This window comes from Arachis ipaensis, chromosome B09 (assembly GCF_000816755.2).
Source record: "Arachis ipaensis cultivar K30076 chromosome B09, Araip1.1, whole genome shotgun sequence".
Taxonomy (NCBI): Eukaryota; Viridiplantae; Streptophyta; class Magnoliopsida; order Fabales; family Fabaceae; genus Arachis; species Arachis ipaensis.
In genome coordinates this window covers 16,700,545-16,712,044 of record NC_029793.2, presented here as the reverse complement: position 1 = coordinate 16,712,044, position 11,500 = coordinate 16,700,545, and the positions used below count along the sequence as shown (strand labels likewise).

Genomic DNA, 11,500 nt, shown 5'->3' with positions numbered 1-11,500 from the left:
ATTTGATGAATAAGAATAAAAATGAAAAAAAAAATCCTAAACTATAATAACAAGACATATGAGAAGTAGAAATAAAAATTTAAAAATAATTCAATTAGAAACAAAAGGATTAAAAAATAATTCAATTAGATAAATAGTGAGCAAATTATACTAATTAACTACTTATTCTGACGTAGCATAATCTTAAAAAGTTAGAAGACTAAGAATGCATTAAAACACTACTTTCAGCTCTGTTTTAAATATTAGAGGCTGGGGACTTGCAACTGCCTCAGAGTTTGAGAGTAAAATCGTGAACTGAATCTTGGTCCCATGCCACAGCATTGACAATCCCCATTCTACAAAACAAAAGATTCCTTTGATGTTGAAACCGCTTCTAAAAGAATCCTTCATATTTTTTGCCACAACGCAGGTCTTACTATATTTGTCATAGCAAAGGATGTTTGTGTTAGTCATACAAAGATGCCTATTTTATCTTTTATTAATTGCTCGTCGTCTTGTTCACTGTACTTCATTGGATAAGCATTGACAACGCCTCTTTCGCCGCAGTCTCCAGCCATTAAAGGATCAAAGTTGGGTCTTAACTGTGGATTCAAATAGCCTGCAATTACAACTTCTAATTCCGAGTGCCAAAGCTCATCTCACTTACTAGGTTAAATTAACGAGTTCCTACATATCTTACAGTGTCTACCAACAAGAGTTTGGGGTTACTAAACCAGACTACTCTGCAAAATACACATTCCACATTACGATCCCAAAACATCATCTCCTTAGTGAACAAGTAGGTAGTTCAATAGGTAAGTTGCTTTCCTAAACCATACAAAACATAACAAACGCTTAATTATCAACAACTGCATCAAAGAAACTTGGCAAACGACACCGGAGGAAGAAGGTCAACTGTCCTTTTCCGCTTCACAAATTCTTGCTGACCCATCACTCCCTGCATTGCAATACATCACCAAATATGCAATAATATTAACAGCATACACACACTCAAAGGAAAAAGAAACAAACTCGTGCAATATTCTCCAGGGACAAAGTCTCTAACTGCCACACAAAATCAGTATGTCAAAAAACCCGATACGAACCTGAAGTGTCAGAAATTCAGAATTAGATTAATCATAGAAACAAGGACCAACTAACAAAGTGATTAGTTGTATACTTGTATTAACAAACGAACATTTGTCATCGATGCAAGTTCGGCGGAAATTACAACTTATCCCATAACCGAAGTCGACTTAAAATATCTCAATCGGAACTATAACAATATGTATTTTGCTTAGTCAAAATATTGTTTTCAATTTAAAGGCAACCATGGTAATAACCAAAAACAAAACAGAGATTAAACTTACATTTTGAAGCCTGTGGCCCGTGCGGTCTTGTACAGCATCTTCACCAGGCAATGCAGCTGATGGTGACCCATTCGGGAACCTAGTCCTGCGATGCCCGCGACGGCCCCAGGTGCTGCACTTGCGTTTCTTTGTTCCCTTTGAACCAGATGCTTCGTTGGCACAGCCTGTTCCCTTTGTCCCCACGTGGATTGGATCCTTTGCTACCTCAGCATTGACATTACTTCCTCTCACGACCTCAACACCCAACCCGTTCTTGATTTCTAATAAAATTGTATCTCTCAAAATCCTATCGGTATACAACTTGTAGTCCTCATCCGTCAAGCAAGCTGCCTTTGCTAAACGCTTACACAGATGCACAAATGCATCCACTCTGGTTCTGTACAACGCTGTCATGTCGCCAGTTTGATTGACAACTCTTCCCGGTCCCAACAGGTACCTTGGTGGAACAGCCTCATGGTTATGTTCGTCAACAAACCGCGACACATACCATTTCCCACTCCCAGCTTTTCTCTTAATCCTCATTTCAGCAAGACAGCCGCAACGGGTTACAGCCTTGTGGTCCCTCTTTCGATCACTTTTGTCCAACCACTTCTTGTCTCTAAATCCTTCTCTGTTGCAGAGATAAGTGTACCGAACAAATTCCCCTTTACTGTTTTTTATCTTCTTTCCCTGCCTTATAGCAAAACCCTTAGCTCGCCCGTACTCATTATAGAAGCGACTAGCTTCCTCAGGATTATTGAACTCCATATGTAGTACATCCTCAGCTCGAAGGACTTCAGACTCTATAAAGCCATTGTCCAACCTTACACACTTGTCAACATTGTCCCCATCGAAGCCATCGGCTTCATTCACTGTGTCCAAGGATGTTTCCTGAACAATAACAAACAAAAATTTAGATATCTTTCCTACATTCACTCACACAGTAATTATTAGCAACCACAAGCAATGTGCATGTATTAATAAACAATAATACTCTCTGCATCATTACAAACGTCGAATCCCCAACAAATCGATGTTCTGATTAAATTCCTCAAATTTCGGCTAACAAACTTTGCTTTGTATTTTCATATGCCACAACAACTCCAGTATGCCAAACTGGGAAGAACATGTTGCCATCATGTTATTCAATATTATTCTTAAACCACTCAAAGTGGTGCGGCTTCTAATTTTACGCAAGTATCACTAATGTATCTACCATGGCTCAACATAAATCCTCTTTTGTGGTTTTCATGAATAACATTCTCGTTCCCTGTAGAACATAAATCATATAAATGACAATGACTACCTTAAACATCAATCCAACTGCTTGCGACCAAATTTACTGGATCTCAACATTGTCTTATAATGGAACCTTTGAAATGCTTGAAACATGGTCACTAACCCAAGCTAACGGCTACATGCTACAAACAATATCCTGGAAGGGAGACAAAGATTCATGTAACGAGCCCGTACCTCTTCATCATCAACAAGGTCCTGCCTTTCACTCCCAACTTGGATTGTGTCAGCACTCCTTTTGCAATGATCATGCAGCTTTCTGCTAGAGGAAGCCATTCTCAACCTGAAATAGGAATGGAACCACAAAACTTAGCAATGAAAATCATAAGACAAATAAATCCCTTATTGCACTCTGTTTGAATTCTTCCTATTGCTTTACAAAAATCTACCATCAAGTCTCTTCATTCAAAAGAAACATAATGCGTTCACAACATTCCTTGATCCTTCCCACTGGTCACTTCCATGGCTCTCTGCACCATCTCTACTCCATTTTTTTACTCAATTTCTTATGCAATAGAGGTGCCTAGATTGTCTTTGACATCTTTCAAAATTTTCTAGCACAACATATTGCAGGCTCAAACAAAAAAAGAAGTGCAATTGTCAAATCCATTCCATACTTGAACGCCCAAAGTTTCCATTGCAACCACTTTGACGGAGAAAAACATTTTAATACAGTAATCGCTACCTTCTTTAATTCTAGTTTTAAGTCACAAAATGAATTAAGTAAACAAACCCACAATCTGGTTCTGTACAATGCTGTCATGTCACCAGTTTGATTGACATCAACTCTTTCCGGTCCCAACAGGTACCTTGCTGGAACAGCCTCATGGTTATGTTCGTCCACAAAGCGCGACACATACCATTTCCCACTCTCAGCTTTCCTCTTAATCCTCATTTCGGCAAGACAGCCGCAACGGGTTACAACCTTGTGCTCCCTCTTGCGATCAGTTTTCTCCAACCACTTCTTGTCTCTAAATCCTTCTCTGTTGCAGAGATAGGTGTATCGAACAAATTCCCCTTTACTGTTTTTTATCTTCTTTCCCTGCCTTATAGAGAAACCCCTAGCTTGTCCATACTCATTATAGAAGCGACTAGCTTCCTCCGGATTGTTGAACTCCATATGTAGCACATCCTCAGCTCGAAGTACTTCAGACTCTACAAAGCTGTCGGCCAACCCTACACACTTGTCAACATTGTCCCTGTCGAAGTCATTGGCTTCAATCACCGTGTCCAAGCATGTTTCCTGATCAATAACAAACAAAAATTGAGATATCTTTCCTACATTCACTCATACAGTAACTATTAGCAACCTCAAGCCCTGTGCACGTATTAATAAACAATAATACTCTCTGCATCATTACAAACGTTGAATCCCCAACAAATTGGTGTTCTGATTAAATCCCTCAAATTTCGGTTACTAACAAACTTTGCTTTGTATTTTCAATTTTCATATGCCACAACAACTCTAGTATGTCAAACTGAGATGAACATGTTGCCATCATGTTATTCAATATTATTCTTAAACCACTCAAAGTGGTGCAGCTTCTAATCTTAGGCAAATATCACTAATGTCTCTATCATGGCTCAACATAAATCCTCTCTTTTGGTTTTCATGAACAACATTCTGAATCCCTGTAGAACATAAATTATGTAAATTTCAATGACTACATTAAGCATCAATCCAACTGTTAGGACTTGCGACTAAATTTACTGGATCTCAACATTGTCTTCATTAATAGAACCTTTGAAATGCTTGAAACATGGTCACTAACCCAAACTAACGGCTACATGCTAGATACAATATCCTGAAAGGAAGACAAAGATTCATGTAACGAGCTCGTACCTCTTCATCATGAACAAGCTCCTGCCTTTCACTCCCAACTTGGGCTGTGTCAGCACTCCCTTTGCAATGATCATGCGGCTTTCTGCTGGAGGAAGCCATTCTCAACCTGAAATAGGAATGGAACCATAAAACTTAGCAATTTAAAACATGAAACAAATAAATCAAACATGAAACAAATAAATCCCTTATCTCCACCATATCTACTCCATTTTTTATTCAATTTCTTATGCAATAAGGTGCCTCGGTTGTCTTTAACATCTTTCAAAATTTTCTGGCACAACATAATTCCAGGCTCAAACCAATTCAAACATTGGTTGGTACATTACATTTAATCTATCAAACAAAAAAGGGAGTGAAATTGTCAAATCCATTCCATACTTGAACGCCCAAGTTTCCATTGCAACAACTTTGATGGAGAAGAACACTTTAATACAGTAATCGCTACCTTCTTTAATTAGGTAGCGTTTGTTTTTGGAGACAGGACACAGAGACATGGACAGTACATATTTAGAATGTGTTTGGAAGTAGAGACATGGACACGGAACACATTGTCTCCGGGACAGTTTTTTATATTTTTGTGTCCACTCTTCTACGAAGGACAATGATGGACACGGGATTTGGAAGAGTGGACACGGACTCTTTTATAAATTTTGTTTTCCTTTTTGTCCATAGATATTTTTTATTATTCCACTATTATCCCTTCTTATTTTTCCTATAATTAGTCTTGAAACTTTTGAAAGATAAATATTATTAAAGGTAAAATTGATCTTTTTAAAATGCTAAAAAATAATTTATAAGTTGTAATTGATTTTATATAATTTAAAAAAAATCTTTCGTCTGTACTCCTACGTACTCTCATTCTCTATTAAATTACTTTGTACTTGATGTAGAAAATTTGGAATCATATGGTTATTTTAGTGATTTCATATAATATTTTAATCTTGTCCACATGTATCCAAACATAATACTGGACATTACATTAGTGTCTTGTACATCGTATCCAAACACAATACACAAACAATAATTTTTAGTGTCTCCGTCCTATTGTCTCTGTCTCAGTGTCGTGTTCTGTCCTGTCTTTGAAAACAAACGCAGCCTTACAGTTGAAGTCACAAAAATGAAGTAACTAAACAAACCTACAATTGGTGTTGGTAGCAAAAAGAAAACCTTGATTGGAACAACAGAAAAGCAGATTAAATTTGGAATTGTTAAACGCACTGATCTCTTTAAGCAAGAAACAATGCGCCTCCGCCGGAAGTGGTCGAAACTCTGTCTCCGGCAGCCGTGACTGCAGCAATGAGCTTTGAAGCCGTTGACACGTGGCAAAACCCTGCCTGTTGGTGTGCTCTATTATTCGGGCTATTTTTGTCTTTTACGAATATGACTCGCTCCAACTTTTTTTTTCCCTTTTACATACATGAAATGAAATGTTAGAATAAATTCGATAATTAAAAATTATCATACGATGATTTAATTAAATCTCTTCGTCCTTTTTCTTTTCCTTCATTCAGTTCGTTGTACATCTTGTGATCAATTTTGGTATTTATTCTACGGTTAATTCAAATTTTATTGTCTAAGATTTGTGAAATTTTTAATCGTGCAAATTATGATAATTTTTTATATTTGTTCGACGGTTAAGTTAGATTTTATTGTCTAGGATTTGTAAAATTTTTAATTTGTAAATTGTCTATCTGACTTGATTTATTTCTGGGTTCATATTCTTGGTTACATTATTTGAAAATTACTGTTAATTTTAAGTATGGTCTATGAATCTGTTTCCTCTTCTTCATTTCATTATTTAGATTTTGTTGGTATGATTATCATTTTTCCTTTTCCTACCAGTTGAATTGTTTGTTGCATGTGGTTTGTGTATTTCATCCATTTTTAGGATTTTTTAATGATTATAAAGATTGTCTTCTTACTTACCTTTTCTTATATTTATGGATGATGGGTTTGGTTTTGTGAATCATTGTTTAGGTATGTGGTTTCTACCTAATCTACTTTCTCCATGGTGATGTGATTGACAGAATTTTTTCAACAAAGTCAGTTTATAGACCCAGCTTCTCCTATTTAATTTTTGCATTTCCAATTTCATTCTCTGCTATTCAAGTTTTGCATTCCAATTTCCATTCTCATTCACTAATCCCTTTAAATTGTTTGGGCTGAATGTAGCAATTTATAATTTTTTCTGCATTCAGAATCATGTTCTCTTATCTGACTTGGTTTGTTTCTGGGTTCATGTTCTTGGTTACATTCTTTGGAAGTTTCTGTTACATTATTTGAAAACTGATGAATCTATTTTTAATTTTTTACTTTGTGTATATTCAACAAATCCATTGAAGTTTTATACTGTTTTCTGCATTCAGAATCATATTCTGTTATTTATGTTTGATGTCAAATTTTATGAAGCACTCAAATAATTATATTAAAAGCAGACCCATTCAATACAATATTAACATTCCATGAATCTATTTTTCTTTTTTATTTTGTGTATATTCAACAAATCCATTAAATTTATATAAAGTGAATTGGTGGTTGCATGTGGGTTGTGTGAATCATTATGAGGGAATGAGTTTTGTACCTAATTTGTTCTATCAGTAGTGATGTGATTCACAGAAATTGATGTATAGCTTTCTGATTGTTTATTTATATTTTGATTTCAGGTCAATTTCTTTATGTATTTTTTATTGTTTATATAAAGGAATTTTTTGTCTAACTAGGAATTCCCTCCTACAAAGAGAGATACATGGAGTAGGTTATCTTCCCTTGAAGATGTCTTCTCCATAGATAATGATGTTCTACCATACATTCTTCACTGAAAATGTGGGAATCCCTATCAAGGTATAGGCTTTCTATTTAATCTATTTGGTTAGTGGTGATGTGATTGATAGGAATTGATTCATAGCTTCTTGGTCATTAAATGAAAGATTTGGTTATTCAACTCAATTGCGTTCTCATTTTTTTATTATTTATGTAAAAATTATTTTATATTTCAGCTCTTGAAAAGACATGGAGTCTTTGTCCTGAATTTAAGATGCCATTCAGAAAGGAAGTGACTTTTTCACAATAAGATGGCATCACTCCACTGTTTGTGTTACTAGGGAATTCTCTTTTATCTAATCTATTTGATGAGTGGTGATGTGATTGATAGGAATTGATTGATAGCTTCTTGGTGATTTATTTGCATTTTGATGAAACCTTTTGTTAGTCAACTCAGTTGCATTTCAATCCTTTATTGGTTATGCAAAAATTGCTGTATATTTCACCTCTTGCAAAGAAGTAGAGCTGATTGTCATGAATTTGTTTGCTTCTTTGATAAAGGAATATGCTTGTGCCACTCCCATTCAAGTTTTGCATTTCCAATTCCATTGACTCCTGTTCAAGTCTTGCATTCTGATTTCAGTTCTGATTCAATAATCCCATTGATGAATCTTTGTTTTTTTTTTTAGGTATGTTCAACAAATCCATTAAGTTTACCTAAAGTGAATTGCTGGTTGCATGTGGGTTGTGTGAATCATTATCATGGAATGAATTTTGTACCTAATCTATTTAGTCAGTGGTGATGTGATTAATAGGAATTGATTCATAGCTTCTTGGTCATTAAATGAAAGAATTGGTTATTCAACTCAATTGCATTCTCATTTTTTTTTATTATTTATGTAAAAATTATTTTATATTTCAGCTCTTGAAAAGACATGGGGTCTTTGTCCTGAATTTAAGATGTCATTCAGAAAGGAAGTGGCTTTCTCACAATAAGATGGCATCACTCCACTGTTTGTGTTACTAGGGAATTCTCTTCTATCTAATCTATTTGATGAGTGGTGATGTGATTGATAGGAATTGATTGATAGCTTTTTGGCAATTTATTTGCATTTTGATGAAACCTTTTGTTAGTCAACTCAGTTGCATTTCAATCCTTTATTGATTATGCAAAAATTGTTGTATATTTCACCTCTTGCAACGAAGTAGAGGTGATTGTAATGAATTTGTTTGCTTCTTTGATAAAGGAATATACTTGTGCCACTCCCATTCAAGTTTTGCATTCTTAATTCCATTCGCTCCTGTTCAAGTCTTGCATTCTGATTTCAGTTCTGATTCAATAATCCCATTGATGAATCTTTGTTTTTTTAGGTATGTTCAACAAATCCATTAAGTTTACCTAAAGTGAATTGTTGGTTGCATGTGGGTTGTGTGAATCATTATCATGGAATGGGTTTTGTACCTAATCTATTCTATCAGTGGTGATGTGATTGACAAAAATTGATGTATAGCCTATTGGTCATTTATTTATTTTTTAAGTTCAACCGAATTGCATTACATTTTTGTTGTTTGTGGAAAAATTATTTTATATTTCAGCTGTTGGATGGACATACAGCTCTTCGCCCTGAACTTAAGAGGTTCATTGAGAAAAGAATGGCTTTGTGCCAGTAAAATGGCTTCATGGTATTATTTGTCTAACTAGCACATCTCTTTATCCAAAGAAAAATCTATCCAACAGCTGGTCTTCCCATGAAAATATGTTCTAGACACATAATAAGGTTGTGCTATATATTCTTCATTGGAAATTTGGGAATCATTATCAAGGTATGAGGTTTCAATCTCATCCGTTTCATGAATGTTGATGTGATTGACAGATTTTTATTGATGTTTGTCTATACTTTTTTTCCATTCATCTGCTGTTTCGAATGTATCCCTACTTAACACATTTACCAACTCTCATTGCCATGAATAGAATCATTGTTTGGGGTAGTTGATGACTGCCTTCCCTATGGTCTAATGACATGTAGGTGCATTGTAGTAGGTATGGCGTGATATCTCAATTTTTGGTCCCTATTTCTTGATTTCTTGAAAGTTTCACCTGTTTTTCCTGTTTTTGTGTTGATTCAGATTTTGCTCCTATGATTAGTTGTCTCTATGCCATTGAATGGAGATGCATATGGACTGAGATTTTGTTTCCCCTCCATTTCTATCCTCAATTTGAATTCTAAAAGGTGAGCCATGTGTCCTAGATTTTTTCTATAAAAGGATGGTTGGTGAACCACATTCAATGCATAAACATTTTGTTGTGTTCTATTTTCTCCTAAGCTCTGTCTATTTCAGAATTTTTTTGTTTACATTTTGATCTATTTCATCAACTCTGTTTATCTCTTTTCTTTTTTCTGCAATGCCTCCTCCTTTTGTTATGATTTCTAAGATGCATCCTCCTAGAGAGGCTTGGAGGCTGAAAGTTAGGGTTCTAAGGCTTTGGGTTGTACCCTCTTTTGGTAACCATGAGGTTCCTAACTCAATGGAGATGATTCTCCTTGATGAGTGATAAACCCATATTTCATGAGTTCTTTTGTGCTTAATTAGAGTGATTTATTCAACTCTTCACCTACTTATTCACATTAATTGCATGGTTTTACTTTCCCTTCCTTATTATGTCATATTGTGAAAAACATGTTTTCTAAGCTTTAAAATCAATTAATTTAATTACCTTTATTTCCATTCGATGCCGTGATTAGTGTGTTGAGTAGTTTCAGATTTTCTAAGGCAGAATGACTTAAAGGATGAAAAAGGAAACATACTAAAATGGAAGGAGGAGGCAAAACGGAGCTTTAAGGAAACTGGTATCCACGCGATCGCATGGATGACGCGATCGCGTGCCAAGCACGAATCAGAAGCGACGCGGCCGCATAACTGACGCGACCGCGCGCCTTAAGCAAAACGCACATGACGCGGTCGCATGACTGACGCGACCGCGTGACAAGGAAAAGCTCCAAATGACGCGACCGCGTGACCCACGCGGACGCGTGACAGAGGCCACGTATCAGAATTTATAGAATACGCCCCCAGCAAATTCTGAAGCCCTTTTTGGCCCAGATCCAAGTACAGACAGCATAGACCAGAGGTTATAAAGTGTGGGAATGCACCCATTCAAAGAGAGCTCGCATATTTTTACCTTTCAATGATTTAGATTTAGTTGAGAGGGAGATTTTCTCTCTCTCTCTTTTAGGATTTAGGATTTCTTCTTATTTTAAGAGTAACTCTGGATCCCAGGTTTAATGTTCTTTTATTTTAAGTTTTATTTCTTCCAACATTTGAATTGATTATTATAATTTGATTTATGAATTATTCCATGTCACAGATTGTTCTTTGAATTAATGATATTTGAGGTATTTTCAGTTTATGATTGTTCTCTTTGATTTAAGTTACCATTGCTTCCCATCTAAGGATATTTTTATTATTCCAGCAATTTTACTTTTTTCCCTTTTGGTTCTGGTTAAGAATTTAGTAACTCAACAGTTATTAAACTCAACATAATTGATAATCATTATCTTGCTAATTGAGCTGAACCTAAATAATCCCAACCTTTTCTTAGGAAATAAATAGGATTCAAAGGTCAATTCAATTAGTCCCTTGACTTTCCTTGCCCTGGTACAGGTTGACCAAGTGGAATTAAGATACAACTTTCATTATAGTTGAGAGGGATAGCCAAGTTGGACTTCTAATTTCCCTTATCTTTCCAAAAATTATTTTACAGTTATTATTTATTTTTTATTGCCATTTAATTCACTCGTCATTTAAATTACATGCTTCTCACCTTCTAAACCCCGATTACAACCTTTATAACCAATAATAAGAACATACTTCCTCGCAGTTCCTTGAGAAGACGACCCGAGGTTTGAATACTCGGTTAACAATTTTTAAGGGGTTTGTTACTTGTGACACCCAAAACGTTTGTATGAAAGGATTTTTGAAAGTTTAGAAACTATACTTGCAACGAGGATTTATCCGCAATTTTCTTGACCACGCAAAAGTTCTCTCATCAAAATGGCGCCGTTGCCGGGGAACTGCTAACGTGTGCCTTATTATTGGTTATTGTAAATATTTTTCTTTTGCTTGTTTATTTTTTTTGTTTTTCCTTTTTATCTTTATTTGCTACTATGAACTCTCACCCCTCTCGCTTTGAGTTTGGTTCTAATATTGTTAAAGGAAATAGAAAATAGAGCAGAAATGTGCATCAAGGTCAGACCAATCAAGGATGGATGGA

General features: G+C 35.5%; 1 protein-coding gene across 6 annotated transcripts; it reads right to left on the bottom strand.

Annotated features, from left to right (window-relative positions):
- On the bottom strand, positions 557–5,854 carry LOC107619118. 6 transcript variants are annotated; one of them, XM_021110739.1, is made up of 7 exons: positions 5,604–5,848; positions 4,468–4,573; positions 3,362–3,867; positions 2,802–2,907; positions 1,350–2,219; positions 1,012–1,085; positions 557–937 (listed from the first exon to the last, which is right to left on the bottom strand). In XM_021110739.1, exons 2-6 carry the CDS (start codon positions 4,564–4,566, stop codon positions 1,041–1,043), a joined length of 1,626 nt encoding a protein of 541 aa, XP_020966398.1. In that variant the 5' UTR covers positions 4,567–4,573; positions 5,604–5,848; the 3' UTR covers positions 557–937; positions 1,012–1,040. The 6 variants fall into 6 exon arrangements, with proteins under 6 accessions (XP_020966398.1, XP_020966395.1, XP_020966397.1 ...); XM_021110736.1 differs by lacking the exon at positions 1,012–1,085 and having other exon boundaries at positions 5,686–5,854; XM_021110738.1 differs by having other exon boundaries at positions 557–1,085.